Source organism: Daldinia loculata, assembly GCF_022478755.1.
Source record: "Daldinia loculata strain CBS 113971 unplaced genomic scaffold F4817scaffold_15, whole genome shotgun sequence".
Lineage (NCBI taxonomy): Eukaryota > Fungi > Ascomycota > Sordariomycetes > Xylariales > Hypoxylaceae > Daldinia > Daldinia loculata.
In genome coordinates, this window is record NW_026054869.1 from 475522 (window position 1) to 494628 (window position 19107).

At 49.2% G+C, this 19107-nt stretch overlaps 4 protein-coding genes across 4 annotated transcripts; 1 reads left to right on the forward strand and 3 right to left on the reverse strand.

Annotated features, from left to right (window-relative positions):
• Positions 1 to 486: 486 nt before the first annotated feature.
• F4817DRAFT_57106 (uncharacterized protein) lies at positions 487 to 4008 on the forward strand. Its single transcript, XM_049307649.1, has 2 exons — positions 487 to 3104; positions 3158 to 4008. Exons 1-2 carry the CDS (start codon positions 720 to 722, stop codon positions 3350 to 3352), a joined length of 2580 nt encoding a protein of 859 aa, XP_049160593.1. The 5' UTR covers positions 487 to 719; the 3' UTR covers positions 3353 to 4008.
• An 18-nt stretch (positions 4009 to 4026) lies between these two features.
• On the reverse strand, positions 4027 to 7812 carry F4817DRAFT_333237 (TRP-domain-containing protein). The gene is made up of 3 exons (XM_049302732.1): positions 6983 to 7812; positions 6856 to 6931; positions 4027 to 6802 (listed from the first exon to the last, which is right to left on the reverse strand). Exons 1-3 carry the CDS (start codon positions 7278 to 7280, stop codon positions 4450 to 4452), a joined length of 2727 nt encoding a protein of 908 aa, XP_049160594.1. The 5' UTR covers positions 7281 to 7812; the 3' UTR covers positions 4027 to 4449.
• A 1702-nt stretch (positions 7813 to 9514) lies between these two features.
• Positions 9515 to 12320, reverse strand: F4817DRAFT_57259 (uncharacterized protein). The gene has a single exon (XM_049307651.1). It carries the CDS (start codon positions 12235 to 12237, stop codon positions 9544 to 9546), a length of 2694 nt encoding a protein of 897 aa, XP_049160595.1. The 5' UTR covers positions 12238 to 12320; the 3' UTR covers positions 9515 to 9543.
• Positions 12321 to 12753: 433 nt separating this feature from the next.
• Positions 12754 to 15468, reverse strand: F4817DRAFT_333241 (putative sulfate adenylyltransferase). The gene is made up of 5 exons (XM_049302733.1): positions 14984 to 15468; positions 14780 to 14807; positions 14540 to 14722; positions 14326 to 14474; positions 12754 to 14259 (listed from the first exon to the last, which is right to left on the reverse strand). The coding sequence occupies exons 1-5, from the start codon at positions 15150 to 15152 to the stop codon at positions 13064 to 13066; spliced, it is 1725 nt and encodes a 574-aa protein (XP_049160596.1). The 5' UTR covers positions 15153 to 15468; the 3' UTR covers positions 12754 to 13063.
• Between the last annotated feature and the right edge of the window lie 3639 nt (positions 15469 to 19107).

The following is a 19107-nucleotide window of genomic DNA, read 5'->3' on the forward strand; positions in this document are numbered from 1 at the left end:
ATGAGAAAGGCTCGAGACGCGTCAACTATCCATGCTTAGCTCATCAGTGATCGCGATCCCTTATGCATGGGGAGCTCCCATAATTCCCTAAGGAGATTAACACCCACAAGCATAGCCAAGCATAGCAACTGGTTTGGACAGGCATGGAGGCTTGGGACAGGGAAAAGTCTGGCCGCCTGTCACACCATCCATCTCATCCTGCCAGCCTACTACTGTACCTGTTCCAATACAGTTAAAGGCCAATACATTTAAGGTAGGTTATTAGGTTAAGTTCGGTTTATTAGTTGTTGGCAACATTTGGCAACATTTGGTATTGGTCCCCGGAGCTTCGCATGCGCATACGATATGGATGCCAGACAAGACTTTTTTTTTGCCTCCCGCTAATAAGATTGTTTCCGCCATAGCATACTGCATACTGCCAGATCGTAAAAAAAAAAAGGGTTGCCTACAGTATGTGATTTATACGCTTATATATTTTTATTATTACTATCATTATATCGCCTTATCCACCCGGCATGTAAACAAGCACAAACCTACGGGGCTTCTCTTCAACAAGCTTCTTGTCCCGTCTCCTATCTCTACTTTTTTGGTTTATGCTTATATACTTTCACATTAATTAAGTCCAGTGGACTCGACCCGGAATATTTTAAAAAGAAAGACAGAAAGAAAGAAAGGAGTTCAATTTCCTTCCCTTATGAATTTATTCAACAGCAGGTCAGATGGGTGATCTCAAAGCCCGCATCAAGGCCAAGCTCCTGCGAAGACACAGCGCAGCTCCTACGTTGGGTTCGAGCAAGCCGAGTCTTGGCCAGGATAGGGCTTCCAGCAGCACACGTACGCGAACTTCTACTACGGGCTACGCGGCTTCGTTGAGTACGGCTGCTACCAACGATGATAGACCGAGTGATAGTTCTATTCGTTCCGATGATAGTCCACCGAAGAAGATTGGAAATGGGTTTGGTGTTGATGTTGGTGTTTTAGTCCCAATGACAGTTCCGGTTCGAATTCCGAGTCAAGCCCAAACCCAAGACCGAAACCAAGACCGAGACCGAGATCAAAATCGGGATAAAGCTGAGACGGTTCCACCAGAGCTAGAGAAGCAACTAAACCTAGCCGGCAACTCTAATGTGAATAACACTAACACTCATAATACTCATAATACTCATAAAGCTTTCAAAACTGTGGCTGTGGCTACAAATTTGGACGGGGATGTGGATGTGGATGCAAATGCAAATGGGGATTTGAGTGTTAATGTTAACAATGTTAACAACTTGACCCCATCTTCTTCTACCACCTCTAAGACTGGCAAGGATCTGCAAATTTCTACAATCAATTCAGCGCCTATTCCCGATGTCACTGCGCCCATCTTAAGCCTTGATCTAAACAATACAATCTCGACCGCCGCCACACCATTACCATTACCACTACCGAGTATCAATGAACACCCTGCCGCCGCCTCCTTCCTACAGCTTAAGCCACGCATCATAGACCAAAATCATCATCATCATCATCATCAACAAAAACACCAACTTCAACATCGCGATAATATCAACGACAATAATAACGATAACGACAACGAAAATAATACTACTGACAACAACACAAACGATTATCTCCATCTACCTATATCTTCTAGCCGCGCTCTATCACCTTCAATACCCTTGTCTCGACCTACAGGGCCGCCAAGACGACAGAGCATTCTCCCGAGCCTCCAAACTACCTTGATCAAAACTCTCCTCCACACAGGCAACGCAGGCAACACAGGCAACACAGGCAACGCAGGCTATGCCAGCAGCGAAGTAGGTCAAGGCGAAGTCGATCAACTTCTACCTATTAGCGGAAATATGGTTACCAGAAAAGTATGGGTTAAAAGGCCGCTGGCCTCTCCTACATTGATCACCATAAATGAGGAGGATTTAGTTGACGATGTTCGCGATATGATCTTGCGAAAATATGCAAATTCCCTAGGGCGCCAATACGACTCCCCGGACCTAACGCTTCGTATATGTGATAGGGAACAACAGACGAGTAGAACTCTACAACCAGACGAGCCCATGGGTAGGACTCTCGATGCCTACTATCCTGGTGGCCAGTCCGTCGACGACGCCCTCTTAATCGATATACCAAGCCGTCGAACGCCTAAAGCGTCTCCGAATCCTAGATACTACGCCGACGACCGGCCTCACGAATCCGCAACTGATTATTTTCCACCTTATCCTCCTGCGGCTCAACACGCGAATAACGCCTCGACAACAGTTCTCAACGGCACTCACCAACTTCACTTTCCTCCCTCTTTAACCGTTATCAATGGGGGCCAGCTACCGCCGTTACCGTCTCCCGGCGGGACGAGACGACTCGGAGCTTCAAGACCTAAAATCCAGAGGATGCACACTGCATCACCGGTTTCTACCGTTCCGAGCGGTCTTGCTTCGCAACCCGCAGCGCCGCCTATCGGTATGCACAATTACCCAAGACAACCGCGCTCAAGGACTCATTCAGGTGCATCTTCAGAACAATCCAATCACCCGCCTGCCGCTCCCGCGATCCCGACTCCCCCCATCCCAGAACGCACCGCCACTCCGCCTCCGCCTCCGCGCGTCTCCTCGCCGCGACTCGTCAACCGGCCTAAGAAGAAGAAACCTATCGAACACCCTCTGCTGCCACCGGGCATGCTGAATGGCGGCGTCCCGCCTATTAACGTCCTCATCGTCGAAGACAACATCATCAATCTAAAGTTGCTAGAAGCCTTCGTTAAGCGATTAAAAGTCAGGTGGCAGACAGCCATGAACGGTAGAGAGGCAGTGAATAAATGGCGCGCCGGCGGGTTCCATTTGGTTCTGATGGATATTCAATTACCCGTCATGAGCGGTCTCGAGGCCACCCGCGAGATTAGGAGAATAGAGAAGGTCAACTCGATCGGCGTGTTCTCCTCGTCCGCCAGCAGCCCTCCAGACGAGATTAAGGCAGAACCTGCAGAGGAAGATAAGCTCGTCAACACGGAGATGTTTAAGAGTCCCGTCATCATCGTCGCTCTTACGGCCAGCTCCCTACAGAGCGACAGACATGAGGCCTTGGCTGCTGGTTGTAACGATTTCCTAACCAAGGTAAGCAAGTTCTGAACCTGAGGTGTGAGCTCTACTAACGCATAACTTTCCAGCCCGTCAACTTCGTCTGGCTCGAGCGGAAGGTGATGGAATGGGGCTGCATGCAGGCTCTGATCGACTTTGACGGGTGGAGGAAGTGGAAGGACTTCTCGCAGAAAGCCGTAGAGGACGACTCCAAGAAGGCGGCGGCTGCTAAAAACGCTAAGGCCCCTAAGAAGAACCGGCTGTCGATGACGGCCGCCGCTTGAGATTCTGCGCCTTACATCTCTTGATCGTGCAGGTCTCCGCGAGGCACACGACACTCTTTTCTATTTTTATCTTCTCTCCTTACTACTATCCTCTGTATTATTTCTCGGCGCGCCCTGCCGCACCGCGCCGCGCCGCTACCTATTACTACGTGGGCACGTATACGGAAAGTAACTATAGTTAACTATATTCTACCTATATTGGAAGGACAGAGGTACAGAAAGAGGGAGAAAGAGAGCGTGTACCATTCTTCTTATTATCATCACCTACTATCTATCTATCTAGCTGAACTGGCGCTGGTGCGGGATTTTGGGATTTACGAGGCCATGGCCAAGGTACACGGATGAGGCAATGAAAACGAATCTTTGGCGGAAAAGGGGGGTTAGGACTGGTAAACGTGTTCAGTCAGAATGAATGATACCACATTGCGTATGTACATTACGCACAACGTAACTTCTCGGGTCCGTCTATAGGTTTTTTTTCTAGGTAGTTTTCTGGCTGCTATTATGCATCTGTGTTTCGTGATTTACTTACTGGAATAACGGCTTGTTTGCTATACCCCCCCATTCTACGGCCTTTCGTATAAGCAAGGTAAATCCTAGCCGTCTCGACAAGTATTTTATTGTATTCACAAACATACCTCTCACACAAGCAAGTATTGAATATCTTAAGACCGGTCCCTAACAATTCCGTAAAACTAGTTAATTACTGTATTTAGAGCGTACCTATCCGGAGTCTCTTAACTTAAGACGTACATACGCCGGCCTACCTAACTTAGCTCGACTCCCAAGCAAGCCTAGGTAATAGCTCAGAAGCATGGCAGGCCAAGCCGTGGCACTCAAATACATAACACCTAGAACGTTCCGTTCCGTTCCCGTACGTCCATCTCATGTCTCGTAATAATCTCCGTCGTCATGTAAACCAAACGCCACCCAATGCACCAATTCAAAGCGTGCTTTTAAGAATAAAGTCGCGTAAGGGGTATAACCGCCCAGAACCCAAATGAACAAATACAGAGAACACGGGGTACCAACGCACGATTCATACCTGATCTTTAATTAATAAGTACCATCCTAGAAGTGTCGAAGGATTCCCGCGACTATTGAGAGTCCTCTAGACTCTTCTCAGCGTCCTTGTCAACCTCGACTTCCTTCACTCCATCTAGTTCGGATTCCTTTTCCTTCTCGGGAACTTCCTTCGTAGGAGTCATCGGGCGACTAGGGGCCGGCGTCCCCAAGGCTTGTCCCGGTAAGCTATCAACCATGCTCGCAGAACCAGGCCGAGTACTGCCGCTCATCCGTCTCACGAGAACAGGACTAGGGCGATCTAGGTCCGCTTGAGAAAAGTCCCTGGAACTCCATGAAGCGCGTTGCACCTTCGCCCCGCGGGGTATACTGCTGACCGAACGCCGCGAACTGACACTAGCAGTGCGGCTGGCCCTTCCCACAGGGCCGTGTGACACACGAACCGGGTTTATATCGGCCAGGTAGTCATCATCCTCATCTTCGATCTTAGGAGCTCGTCGAACAGACTTTACAGTGAAGTAGGGCTCTGGTGGTAGCTCTGGGAATTTCTCCGTAGAACCTGATTCCGTTCCTGCTTTCGATTTAGGTTTCGGTAGGGGAGGCTGGTCAGTTGCCCTTTGCTCAATATGTTCAAAGTAGCGAATTCGAATTCCTTCGAGGCTCTGCGAAGTGAAATATTCGCGATTTCGAGATAATGACATCCACGAGGATATGCCACCGATGATTATCAGAATCATGACCGCAATCGTAAGAAGGGCCTGGATCACGATAATGACGACCCCGATCACCGTGACCACGATGCGATTGAGATTAAAATCAGGGAGAAAAGCAATCGAAAGGCCGGTGGTTATCACTCGAGTGAGTGCTAGCAACCAAACCGCTAAAGCGGTATTGCGCTGCCCTTCATAGGGATTGAGAGCCGCGATGATAATAAGAGCGAGTATATCGACGATAAATAGTCCGAAAACTTGGGCGAGGGGATTGCCCGAACCACCCCCCAGAAAACAACCGCGGATGAACTGATAGAGTAACCAAAATGCGAAAAACCACCACCTCGAGAGTCTATAACGCGCAGACAGCCAACCAAATCGTTTCACATACATCTCATCCTGGTGTACGTTTTTCCGATTGGAGTCTTTATCAACGAAATGCCAGCGAACGAAAGGCAGGGAACCAGCTGGCTTCTCTTTCGATTCTTCCTCTTTCAACTGGCTGAGACGGACTGGTACCAAGCAGGGGACATACCCAAAGATCTTACCACGTCGTAGCAAGATCCGGTCGGGATCCATAGAGAATGTGCTGAAACGCAACCGAAAGTGTAGCGCATATAAGACCAAGCCACCCATACCAACCAGTAGGATAACGAAAACAATCGCAGCTATCGCAGTCGGTCCAGCAGAACCGTGGATGGCAAACTGGAACATGGCTAGTGTGGTAATAGAGAAGAACGCGATAAATAACGTCCTTAGAACAGCAAGGCTTAAGTAGCCCGTCCAATGAGATCGGAAATACCCCAAGCGATCTTGTTTGATCCATTTAATTTTCACCAAGCCTTCAAGGGAATATTTGAAAGCTACCAGCAGGGCAACCACAAGCCCAAGCACGACGAGGAGCCAGATTAACCCAACCATGAACGCATTCGGAGCAGGAATGCTTAACTCGGATAGCTCACCTGCGAACCCAGGCGACGTGCCAGGCAATGGCATCCCCGGATGAACCGGATCGCCATTCCAGTTATAATCGTAGGGATCATTCGGATCGTAGGGCTGTCTCTTCGCTAAAGCATTCACAGCACCCTTCAAAATCTCCGGGCCTCTCTTGGATAGTTCGATAGCGACGTACGATATAAGCGAACGGCCATAAATCTGTTGAGTGAGACCTCCTTGGTTGTTGATAACCGTAGTGCCAGCTCCTCCGACCTGACTTGCATTGCCACTGACGCCAACAAAGGGGTTAATCGAATTCACCACCTGAGCGCTAGGTACCAAGCCAGCAGCCCACGCAAAGTTGCTCCACCACGCCGGAAGTACGCTGGGCCAAGGTAGTGATAGCGCGCCGGAATAGAATATGGACTGAAAGGTTTCGAATATGACAAGGACGGACAATGAGTGAGCGTAATGACTCCTCATATGGGGTATGCTGACACCATAAGCTGCCGTCGCAAACGAAGCTATTATGGCCACGAGAGTAAAGACGCCTAGGACGGTACTGATCGATTCGGGTTGCGAAAACGTATTCCCGTTCTTCATCACGGCTTGGAAACACCCGATTTCGGTTTGGCTAGAGTTAGCGAATACCTGTATCCTCGCGAACCCCTCGAGGTCAGGAACTTCGTAGGCGATTTGCGGTATCCCAGAAACCTGTAGCGGGCCGACTGGTAACAAGACAAAGGCCTCGATGGGCTGCTCGGCTTTCATGGGGCACATGCTAGTTGGAACTGTCAGCACTGGGGGGCATGAAGCTTAGTTAGATAAGCGTACCTGTAGATATTCGTATTGCACGGGTTTACAGTCATCGCAAATCTGCTTTCGCCGTAAGCTTCGACGGATATATATACTAGACGAACAGTTAGCCGAGAGTTCCCGCACGAGGGATTAGTTTTCCTACGCATAACAGCTTCATTACGTATATTGGTAGCTCCGTCGAGGTGGAAGAGAACGGTGGAATTATCGTAGTAGAAGGCGGCGTCGAACTTGGTAACATTCAGCAAGCTCTGTCCACCAAGACAATCACCGAAATCGCCCGTATATAAGGCAGGTCGTCTGTCGAGCGCTAAATTTGCTGTGACGCCGTCGAGGCTCATGCCGGTGATATATTGAGTATCCTTGGCCCACGTTATCGGTAGGAGAGCCAGCCCGCCGAGTGTGGGAAGCATCAACGCATCGGATAGGCGATGAGCTAGCATCTTGGTGACGGGAGGCACCTCAGAAGGGCCATCAACGACAGAGCAGGTGTATTAGGCGGATGTTGAGTTGTGCAGATCGTCGCATATACTTTTTCACCTAAAGATTTGGAGAGATGCGAAGATAGTCGGTGAAAATGGACCTTCGAGAATAGGACGAAATGCGAATATCATCGATCGAACATATACCTTCTTCGAGAACCGCGGTGAGAATTGTTGCGTTGAGTGCTATCATAAGAGTGCTGCACTTGAGGTTGCAAGTGACAAGTTATTCGTACCAATAGGTAAGACCGGGGTGTTGTACTTGTGTAAACCGCAGAAACAGTCGCGGGGCCGCGCAAAAGTTGAGGGGGACTATTGGACAAGGTAAAGTGGGAATCTCCAGTTGCCAGAGTGTCACACAAAGCTTTTACGAACGTATGTCGGCCAATGAAGGACAAAATGACGGTGTAGATAGACCTCGGAGAAGGAAGAGGTAGAAGGTGATGTATCGGCTTGGACGGGATCACGGAAGAAGCGGTTGTGATATGGGAGCTGATAACAATATATATATATTACATATTACACTACCTACGCGCGGGTTAGGTAAGTTCCACCACATATAATCCAATTCTTAATTTACCCCCTGTGCCTGCTGTCTAGATCGAATGTGAACGTGTTGACATGGAAAGATCTCACCCTCCCCGTCACTTCCACTTCCGTGCTCCGTCTAGGTATTGGGTTTCTAGTGGAGCAGTTGCTGCCGCCCAAGCCGTGGCGACTAGGACCTGACTGGCCACGACAGGGGAGTCAAAGATCGCCTCCTATTGGTAGACCCGTCCCGTAACGGGAAGTCAGATCCCAATTCATGTTTGCTAAAACAAGTAGTCCCCTGCGGGCCGTCGTGGATGGGCCTGAACTATTTTTCTTTTTATTTCAGTTATCTTGATTTAAGTTATCTTGATTTATCTGGTTATCTTTTACTAGGTACATTAGGTAGTATATTAGTCTGACCCCAAAGAAGAGTCTAGGCACGTCCAAACCCGACGAATCACCTCCATGTCAGACAGCTGAAGTTGCTTCCGGGGGCCATCATTCGCTCCGCGTCGGGAGCTCTTAAGACATACATATGCGCATATGGCTGCAAGGCCCCAAAAACTTTATTAAGCCCAAAGGATCGATTTTTGATAAGATGAACGCTCAAGGTAAACCCGGAACATTTCATCCACCCACCTACTTCTACTATATTTATCGCCACCGCCACGACGTATATGATTATACCTATCTAAACCGTAGTGTACATACACCCTTGAGTCTTTAGATCGAACGATTATCTTACAAGGAGCCTAGGTAACACCTAATGATTGTATCTGCAACTCTATTGATTGTTCAACCATCCACTAGTTATATTTGGACTAAACGTAAAATGTCAAACCTACCTAGGTATATACAATACTCATCCGGTAAGGAGAGTGGTGGGAAAATTGACTGTTTGCTTTGCCTTGCTTTACTTCGTCATTGTGAACTCGTCCTGTACTACCACATAACTCCAGTTCGTATAATAATTCCGTCGTAAAAGACTTTAGCAACAGGTAGGTAGACAATTATTATCACCTACGGTAAACGACTCAATAGCAAAGTATAAAAGAATGATCAACGCCAAAAAGTGGCAGCTATAATTTATATATATGCAAGCGCCTAGAAGCTTAAATTTGAGGGATTAATTGATGTACAACTGACGTTGGAAAACACGAAAGATATATTTGAACCCTACCACTACAGGGGCAGTAGAGTCGCCATGGAATCCAGCTATTAGGTCAAAATGCACTTCAATGATGGTATCAGCTCAATAAATCCTCGCTCCATGTTGAATCATGTATTGGCTATATCTTTCTCAACTCTTCACTGCGAGTGCAGGGTGAAGAGAGGAAACCTCCTTTCCGAAGTGAAAGACAGCATGAACGCCGAATAGATGCAAATAAAAATGTATAGCTGCGTGACAAATTTTGAGGGCGCGAGCACGGGGCCACGATTAGATTAAACCCCATGAACCCAGCACATGGAAGCCATTTCTCTCTAGCCGCCCGATCCCAGCCCGCCGAATTGACTAAGCGAACATATCATCAGCTCGTTGGTATACTGCAATGCGAATGTGAGAAGGCTAGAAGAACATTGGTTTCGGATGGTATCAGTAATTCTTTTTTTCATGTCGTAATAGTCGTGAAGTAGAGCAAATCCAATATTCAATACGCCCAAAGGCAAAAAAATAAAAATCATAATTGACCGATTACGCATAGTTTTCCTCGTCGTCCTCCTCAATGGGGGCAGGAGTCCTCCTTTCGTTTCTGCGCTTAGGACGCCTGTGTCTCGAACTTGAGATGTTACTCGCCGAATCCTCAGGAGCCAAGTCGAAATCATCGCCTCCCCAATCGCTCTCGCTCATACCGTCATCATCTCCTACAGCCCATGGTGGTCTCTCAGAGCCTTGTGAATTGCCGGACAGTTGTGGCAAGACATCGATCCTTCCGGCACGGCGGTGCTGCTGGCTTAGCAATAGGCCATTATTGCGCTGGCGGAGAGCGTTCCGCACTACTTCGGCACGTTCGTGAAGCTTCTCAAATGCGTCTTCAAGGGCTTCCATACCCTGGTAAATATCCCTTTCTACCTCAGCTAGGACAGCCATTTCAACCTCTTCATCATAGGATACAGGCTGGCGGCTATGGCCAGGCGCAGCAGACGACGACAGCGAGACAAAAGAAGCGGGCGTGGCGCCACGGGAATATACGCCAGAGAAGGGCGTAGTGCTACGAGACCCGCCGAATCCTGACGCGTGGCGCATACTGGTCCCTCGTGGTGGGGGGGATGAAAACCCATTCGCGGGTGTACCACCTCGAGACTGTGGATTATCGGCAGTAGGCGTTATCGCGTCATCAGCATCAGCACCAGACCAGAGAAAGCCGTCAAAGCGGCCCGATATGAGAATTTCCCACTCTTGGGGGCTAATGTCGGTGATAGTTGCAAGAAGATCATGGTGAAAAGGGTGTTTGACGAGAAACACGGCTGTTTCTGCATCGCGAGGTGCTTGATGTAGACGGTAGATGCGTTGAAGTGCTAGACCCGTCTTGACCATGAAATCTGTCCTTGGCTTACGCATTGGTGTAGGTGCTCTCAGAGAAGGCTGTAGTTCTCGGGCACCAGAAATTAACGCATTGAAGTACGGTTGCTCATGCTGGTCGAGATTGGTCAAGATGGCAAAGGTCAGCGTCTCGTCGTCGATCTCAGATGGCGCTGGTGCAGGCGCCTCAGCGCAGTTGCTCATCCATCGATCGACTACAGATCTGACCTTCTTGGACTGTCGTAGATAGTGATCCCTAAACTCTTCTGCGATATCCGGGTCTAACTTGATCGGGGAAGCCGGCCTAGGAGGCATATCTTGTGCAGTCTCAATCGCATTTGCAGAAAGAGAGGGAAGATCAAATGGGGGCCACGCTGGCATTTCAACCCTGCCTCCTACCCGTTCTAGTACCTCGCCCCATCCTAACCCTCGGTGCTCTTCTGGTGTCTTTTCACACATGATACAACTGCAGCCCTCGGCAGGAAGATCTCGAGAGAACACATCTTCCAATCGGTCGAGTAGCCGCCGTGCAACAGACTTGTGTCCTGTTGCTACTGCAACCGAGCCCTGCTTTTGAATGACCGACTGATATTGATCAAGGAGATTAAAGAAAGGTGCGAATAAAGTGTCCGCGCCTGCTAGAGGAGGGTTTGAGGGTCGTGATCCATTCTGACGTGGTATCACAGAAAGGAAATTCCTTGGCAGCGGATGAGGTAGGCCGCCGTTCTGAAGTAGGTAATCAATCCTGGGGACTTCCTGAATATTCAATGGGGGAGGCGGAGGCGGTGGTGGAGGACCGAAATCAGATGCTGGGGTTGCTGAAGGCGTAGGACGTTCTTGTCTTTCACGCCTAGAGTTAAAGCTAGGCTTCACATCCGGGAAGGCTTGCGGCGGTGGAAATTGTGGCGTAGCTGTAGGTGTTCTCGGTGATGAGTCCTGTATAGAGTCTGGGGAATCTTCGGCTTCGATTGGGCTAGGATTCCTACGGGATCTTGTCGAGGCTGTCCGTTTGGGAGCAACAGGAGTAGCGGTTGAGGAAGTCCCTACGGTTTTATTATCGCTCAGCTGGGATGCCTCGCCATTAACTCGTACGCCGAATGGCGGAGGCGGTGGAGGGGGAGGGGGGGGAGGTGGCGGATAGGATGGAGTTGGAGGAGATTTGATAGTGGAAGCGTAGCTTGAAGCTTTAGATTTAGTAGACAGCTTCGATTTCTCATCGTGCTTCGAGTTAGATCGTGATATGCCGGAGGTCCTTGATTGAGGTCGGTCCGAACCAGATTCCATCTCCTCTCTCAACTTCGAGGTAGGTGTTTTGCTTCGTCTTTTCTTTTCTTCGGACAAATCTGTCTCGGGAGGGCTAGGCGGCCGACTATCCTTCTGGGTATTCTTCCTACTCAAACCACCTGTCGATTTAGATCTGCCTATGTTACCGGAACCAAGATCTGTGGTATCTGGAGTGAAGGGATCATTGTGGGCGGACGCCCCTACGTCTTCGCGGCTGAGGACAGCTTCCTTGCTGTGGGCCTTGCTAAAGGTAGGGTATGGCAAGCTAACCCGGCTGCCAGAAAGAGTTGTCCTCGAAAGTTCGGGCACTAGGTCACTCATTGAAGATGTCCTTCTGTCACGGTCCCTCTCTTTCTCTTCCTTGGTTCGGTGTCGTCGATGCGAGGAGGTGTGCGAATCCCCATCAGTACTGGTTTTATGCTTAGAACGGTGTGATTTATGGTGGTGATAGTGACTATCCCTGTCACTCCTAACGCGTTCCTTATCCTTTTCCCTATCACGCTCCCGTTCACTCTTTCTACGCCGAGGATCTCTTGAGCGGGTATCGCTGGTTGCGTCGGCATCAGGGTCTCTGGAGCCCATTGTGGTGGACCATACGAGCCCGACCGGGCCCAACCGCTAATTCGATTTGACGAGGGAGGGTCGTCGAACTTATTCGAAGGATGCAGAGGGTCCTCGATTGGAGAGGGTTCAGGGCAAGGACGAATGAATTCAATGCTTCGGTGGTCTTAATTAGGAATCTAGGGATTTATGCAATGCGTTCGTTGGCAAAAAAAAAAATTGGAAAAAAATTACATGTAGATGGCAAGAAAAAGTGGTGAAAGCAGCACAAGGCACATTGCATGTTCCAATGTTCCAATGTTCCAACGTTCCCAAAAGATGTGCAAGGGAAGGTGACGGCGGCTATTGGAGTCTTTCTACACGCTACGCAGCTGCCTGTGATTCGACGAGTAGCATGCATATATCAGGAAATGGGGCTCTACCACGTACGAATCGGGCATGGACGTACCCGTACCTAGGTATCCCTTAAGGTGGGGTCGCTATATCCCACAGACCTCGACTTTCTAATAATTTGTTTTGTTTAATGCATATCTATATATAGAGAGATCTGGCATAACATTAACAGGTAACATCCTGATCGGAGATCGTCATAGCAAAATCTATTTATTTGTTTGCTTTAAGTAGTGCTCAAGGATTTCTCCAAACTCGAGTGGAGTTAACCCGAGTGCCGTTTACACCCTCATCGGTAGTGTACGGTTCTATGTATATATATGTATATGTTTTAGATCTCATAAATATTCGTAATATATGACCTGGTACGTTAATCGTAAGTCTATCCGGGTCTTCCTTTATTCCCTCATAAATGTCCTTTTAAGAGCCTAGAAAAATCCATATAAACTTATCTCATTTATAGGCGATCTAGTAAACCACGACTCTCTAGCATCAGGACGATCTGGTGCACGATGGATCGCACTGTCTGCTTCTCGGCATCTACTACTAAATCGGCCTTAGAGGGAGCCTCATATGGGTCATCAACACCCGTGAAACCCTTAATCTCACCAGCACGAGCCTTAGCATAGATGCCTCGCTTGTCCGTCTTCTCGCAGTACTCAAGAGGAGTAGCGACGTGGACAAGGTAAAAGTCACCGTATTTCTCAACGGCTTCCTTCGCAGCTGCTCGGTCCTTGTCAAAGGGCGCAATAGGGGCAGCGATGACAGCAGCACCAGACCTAGTCAACTCGCCAGCGACGAACGCGATACGAGCAATGTTGGTGCTGCGGTCTTCTCTACTGAAACCCAGTTCAGACGACAGCTCGTGGCGCACAGTCTCACCAAGCAGCATAGACACTGATCGACCGCCCTGCTGGTTTAGGGTGACCTGAAGAGCTCTCGCGATCTGGTCCTTGCCGCTGTTTGTGTAACCGGTTAAGAAGACAGTAAACCCCTGAGCAGCACGTGGAGGATGCGACTCGCGCAGTACTTTAACGACCTCAGGATATGAGAACCACTCGGGGATATCTCGGCCGCTCCTCAGTCGTGAGCGCAGTTCTGTACCGGAGATGTTCAATGTGCGGGTATCCTTTGGGATTTCGTCGATAGGCGCGTACTCGTCCTTGTCGGGTAAGTATGTCATCATTTGGAAGGGTACAACCTCAATGCCAAGTTCGTCGCGGTATTTCTCAACCGCGTACTGGGCATCGTAAGGTCCATAGAAATCAACGCCTTGGCTGTTCTTTCCGGGACCGGCGTGGTCACGACCAACGATGAAGTGAGTTGCTCCGTGATTCTTGCGGATAATGGCGTGCCAGATAGCTTCGCGGGGGCCACCCATTCGCATAGCCAACGGGAGGAGACCTAAGACCGCCATGCCATTAGGGTATCTTGGCAAGAGAGCCTTGTAGACTCGCACTCGTGTGAAGTGGTCAATATCTCCGGGTTTTGTCAAGCCAACCACCGGGTGAATGAGCACATTTGCGTGATGCGAACGAGCAGCACGAACTGTCAGCTCTCGGTGAGCACGGTGCATAGGGTTCCTTGTCTGGAAAGCAACAACACGGCTCCAACCAAGCTTGTCAAAGTGTAATCGGAGCTCAGCCGGAGTGTCTATCGCGAGGATCGGGATTAGCTTCAATGACGTAATAGTTTTGAGATTACTGCGGTTAGACTCACATCGGAGGTCTACAAAGTCGTAGTGCTGTAGACGGTTGACAGCTTCTACCTTACCACCGACGTAGAAATCGGCAGCAGTTCTGAAGAGATATTTAACAGCGGGATGCGCTTCATCATCGCTTCCGAAAACTTCTTTAGCTTCGAGGACCCTATTGTGCTCACGTGTCAGTAGTGTCGATTGCGCAAGACTCGGCGAGTGAGAGGCTTCCCGTACTTGTCTGGCTTGTAGATATCGTCCACGGTGAGAATGGCCAAACTCCTGTCGTCGCGAAGATCGCGTAGCGTCACTCGGACACCTGGTTTTAGACCAACTTCCTTGATAGTTTCGCCAGACAGGTCCAGAGTGATGGGCATGCTGAACAGAATGCCGTCGGCTAGCCTATTCTCCTTTACGACACTGTGCAAGACAGTCAGCGCTCGGTCTTGTTACTCATGTAGCCCAGTTGTTACATACCCATTATAGTCGGCCTCGTTCATGAAACCTAGACGTGAATTTGTGTAAGCTTGGCTTCATTCCGAGAGCACAGATTCTCGTATAATAATCGTAACTCCGCCCAATAGCACGCGTGGATATAGAAAATAGGGGAGAACCATGTAGCACCAGACAAAATGAGAGGCGCGGATGTCAAAGATCAGACATGGTAATAGGTAAACACACCTTCTAGAGGTGAGAAGCCGCCATTGAGGATCAATTCAAGGTCACAGAGCTGTCTCTCGGTCAGGGTAATGGCAGGGAGAGTTTCAGCTTCGGCCTCGAGCTGAGCTTGTCTAGGAAAGTCTCTGGCAATAAGGTCCTTGAGGATGCCGCCATGGGGAGGGTTCGCCATTGTCTCGGAATACAACTAAGGCAAAGATAGATTATAGTAACTAGGGAAAAGGTAAGATAAGGAGAAGAGAGCTAGAGACTCTTGACTCTAGTTCTTGATAAAAGACCAGGAGCAACAGATATTAAGGGAGGATAGATAATCAACACCTGTATGGAACATATAACTATGTTGAAACGTGCTACGATAGAAGATAATACGGAGAGTCTAGAGCCGACATAGCCACTTGCTAGGTTGTAGATAAAAAGGGAGAAAAAAACTAAAACTAAAACTAGAGCTAGTTCCGATGCCGTTCACGCTACGTAATTAGTCGCAGAGAGATGCATGTCTCTGCAGGGCAGAACTTAAGCTGCGACCCTATGAGATGGAGACTAAGACCTGGGCAAAAAAAATGAATCGAATAGCATTTAGCCTTGATGACGTGCTCAGGGACTAGCGAGAGCCGTCGCCTATAATGCAGCGCCAGCGGTTCTCGTTTGTCACTGGACTGACGCGGCTTTTTTGAACGAATTGGGAAGTCAAGCGGACCGAAAACATGCCCGATAACACGGCTCTCGGGACCCAGTAACCCTGATGATGCCTTAATTTGTGTATTGTGTAAATGAGAGCAAATATTTTATCTGATGTCGATCGCGGAGCACATATACCAATGGAATCTTGGGGTAAACATATTGAATACATACCTATTTTCGGTTAGGTACCTCATAATGAAGAAGAGATGGCGGCCTTCTGCGGCTCTTGGCTTTCTTCAGCTGCGGTGGTACTTCGGTACCGTCTAGGTTACCCCTCTCTCCACGAAGGCCCCCGGCCTTATGCAATTGCAGACGGATTGCAGAGGCTCAAAGATAATGTTCCGATATACATCTTTGGTAACCGGTGGATGGTGGAATTAGGCTCTGCCAAATTGGTATTCAGGAAGCAATATGCCATGATAAAATTACCTACACCCTAATTTTGTTCATTACCCTTTCCCACTATCCTCCTTCTTGCAAGTATTCATCGTGTTTTACAAGCAAACAGTAGTTATGTGTTCTCATCTGTGATACAAACTTGCAACATCAAGCAAACTGCCAGGATATGTCCCTCAGATATTTTGGACATTGCAACACAAAAGAAACGGAAAGGTACAATGACGCAAACATGGTTGAACACCTTACGCCTTCATCTCATCCTCAAATTTATTATTCTTATCCTTCTTGGCGTTACCTTTTGAAAGTAGATCATGAACATATTGGCGCCATCCAGATGCCGCATCGCTATGTGTTGTATCTCGTGCCGCCACTCGTGCCGCCACTCCTATAGTTGCAGGGCCGGCCGGAGGAGTGTGCCAGTGGTCCCTATCCGGCGTAGGAAGGGGTATTATCGTTATAGAGGATGAAGTCTCTACTGGCGTAACATTTCCCGAGGTCGACCCTACGATTATAACGCTGCTATTGGAAACCTGGCCCGATATGGATGCTATCGTTGATGTCTGAAAGGTGGTCGGATGACCACTGCTACCGAACAACGTTGCATTTGCTATCATTTCAATCAGTTATCGCTATTCAAAATTCATTTACGGTTTGTATCCACTCACATGATGAACTATCAGTACACGACGTGGTCGAAGACGGCCAGGGAGCGGGAGTTCCCGTCGCGCCCTCAGCACCTGATGCGAATGAGGTAGCCGATGAAGTTAAGGTTTCCATAGGTCCCGGCTGAGTAAACCCATCATCGGTGCAAGTTGTATCAATGGTGGCAGGAGGGATCTCGCTTTCTGTACAGGTTGTGTCAGGCTCTTGAGTTGTTGGAAGTTCTTCAGTACAAGTATCCGAAGATGATGTCGTAGTAAAAGAGCCTGATGGCGAAGATGAGGTTATTTGAGGAGGAATGCCCTGTCCGCCTGGGCTACTCGATGTAGTTGTTCCTGTGGTAGACGCTCCCGGCGGTAAAGAAGCCGAAGTGGTCGAGTTCAAGAACACAAACGAGGTAGAACTGTTCCTGGCGGGTGATTGGCTTACGGCCCCTGATGGTGCCGTAAGAGACGCAGTAATCTCTGATTCTGTAGATGGGACGGCCGAGATGCCACTTGAAATTGGTAGTAGACTTGTAGTAGGTCCAAGTGATAAACTACTATTTGACAGACCATGGGATACAGAGAGCGGCGTAGATTGAGCTGTCGGGTTAGGAGTAGTAGCGCTCGAAGGGGTAGTTACCTGGGATATCGATTGGGTGCTGGTCCCTACCGACTGTCCAGTAGGGCTACTTGCCGAGAATCCATGGGAGGTCGACGTATTCGAGAATGGGAAGGGAATAGAACTTGAGACTCCAGTGAAGGAACCAGTCACACTGGCGGTGAGGACTGAGGAAGTACTTCCAAAGACACTCTCACTTCCAGTGATGGTTTGATTAGAGATGGCACTAGATGAGGCAGTTGGACCTAATGATATCGTTGAATTTGAAACTGAAGATGGAAGTAACGTCTCTGATGTCCCAGAGGACGAGCTAAAAGCGCTGTTACTTTCGATGGAGCTCGGCATGGGAAAGGACTCGGTCCCTGAATTTACAGTCCCGCCCGATGGAGCAGTCGGGTTAGGGAGCGCCGTGATATTCGTCAAAGGAAAAGGTGGCATGGACGGCGATACCTCAGATGTGAGCGTAGGCACCCCTGTACCCGAAGCCGAGCCGTGAGTAGTTGAAAATACGCTTCCAGAGTGAACTGTGTTAGAGAAGGACTCCGCACCAGTCGTGGCAGCCGAGCTCGAACTTAGACTGACCGACTGGCCTGATGGCCCGTTGGACGATGCAGTTGGCCCTAAGCTCTCGGTAGAGTTTGAGAGGGGGAACGGTGGTGTCAACCCTGAAGCCGTAGGGGTGGATAAGCTAGCTAAACCTGTACCCGACCTAGTGATGAAGGGTGTGATAGTCAATGAACGAGTGTCGTTAGATGAGCTAACAGGACTCGTAGGAGAGCTGCTTGATAGGCTTTGAAATCCCGTTGAGATGAAACCCGATGGCCCTGTAGGTTTGCTTGTAATACTTGTCGAATTTGGCATGGGGAAAGGAGCAGGTGAGCTAGGAATCTGTGCCGAAGCGCTATTTGAGCCCCCTGAGGGTGTGATGCCCGTCGAACTACTTGCTCCGCCGGTATGACTTCCGGAAAGTACGGTCGAGTTCGCCGCGGGGCCTGTTAGTGTGGGCGTTGAACTTAAAGAGATTGGACCAGGACCGGTAGGTACTCGACTGCCCGTAGATCCTAATGTAGGTATTGTAGCATTTGATAGCGGGAAAGGCGCCGATGAGCTGCTAGTTCCTATAGACTGTCCAATTGGACTGCTAGACGGAGACCCAGTCGAGATGGGGGTTGAAATCGACGACAGGTTAACAGAGCCAGTAGGTGGGATGAATGTACCTGGATTTGAGGCACCTGTAGGACCCGTAGTTGGCAATGTCGAGTTAGTTAAGGGGAAAGGCATTGTTTGAGAACCACTTGGCGAAAGGTGACCAGATGATGAGGTCCGTACCGTCTGATTACCGCTTATAAATGCAGACGACGTCTGCGAGGATATCCCCGTGCTTAGAAGAGAGCTAATGGTCCCGGTTGTATGTCCAGTCACTGATATCGTTGAATTGGGCCATGGTGGAGATTGAGAGGCGGCAGAACCAGAATTGCTGAACCCACCACTTATCTCCCCAGAAGCAGTCCCTGTTGGTGAACCCGTTCCAGTTTGAGGAACCGTCTGACCATTCGGACCGTTTGTTAAGTTGGATGAAGGGAATGGGGGCCTAGAGGAGATCGCAGTAGTGGACTGAATACCTGAAATGGATATACTAGACGTCATGCTAGAGAAAGCAGTGCCAGTCGGGCCCAAAGGAGAGGCTGTCGAGTTTGTAATAGGAAACGGAGGAAATGTTGAAGAGGATCCGAAACTTGCCACCTCGCTAGAGATACTTGACTCAAGCATGGACGATCTAGTAG

Bases quoted from the DNA above. Each gene is read 5' to 3' on its own strand.
- F4817DRAFT_57106 (XM_049307649.1), top strand. From the start codon at position 720: ATGGGTGATCTCAAAGCCCGCATCAAGGCCAAGCTCCTGCGAAGACAC. The intron at 3,105-3,157 runs GTAAGCAAGTTC...ATAACTTTCCAG, and splicing joins GTAACGATTTCCTAACCAAG to CCCGTCAACTTCGTCTGGCT.
- F4817DRAFT_333237 (XM_049302732.1), bottom strand. From the start codon at position 7,280: ATGCTAGCTCATCGCCTATCCGATGCGTTGATGCTTCCCACACTCGGC. The intron at 6,932-6,982 runs GTAGGAAAACTA...CTGTTCGTCTAG, and splicing joins ACGTAATGAAGCTGTTATGC to TATATATATCCGTCGAAGCT. The intron at 6,803-6,855 runs GTACGCTTATCT...AGTTCCAACTAG, and splicing joins TGCAATACGAATATCTACAG to CATGTGCCCCATGAAAGCCG.
- F4817DRAFT_57259 (XM_049307651.1), bottom strand. From the start codon at position 12,237: ATGGGCTCCAGAGACCCTGATGCCGACGCAACCAGCGATACCCGCTCA.
- F4817DRAFT_333241 (XM_049302733.1), bottom strand. From the start codon at position 15,152: ATGGCGAACCCTCCCCATGGCGGCATCCTCAAGGACCTTATTGCCAGA. The intron at 14,723-14,779 runs GTATGTAACAAC...TGTCTTGCACAG, and splicing joins AACGAGGCCGACTATAATGG to TGTCGTAAAGGAGAATAGGC. The intron at 14,260-14,325 runs GTGAGTCTAACC...TCCTCGCGATAG, and splicing joins CGACTTTGTAGACCTCCGAT to ACACTCCGGCTGAGCTCCGA.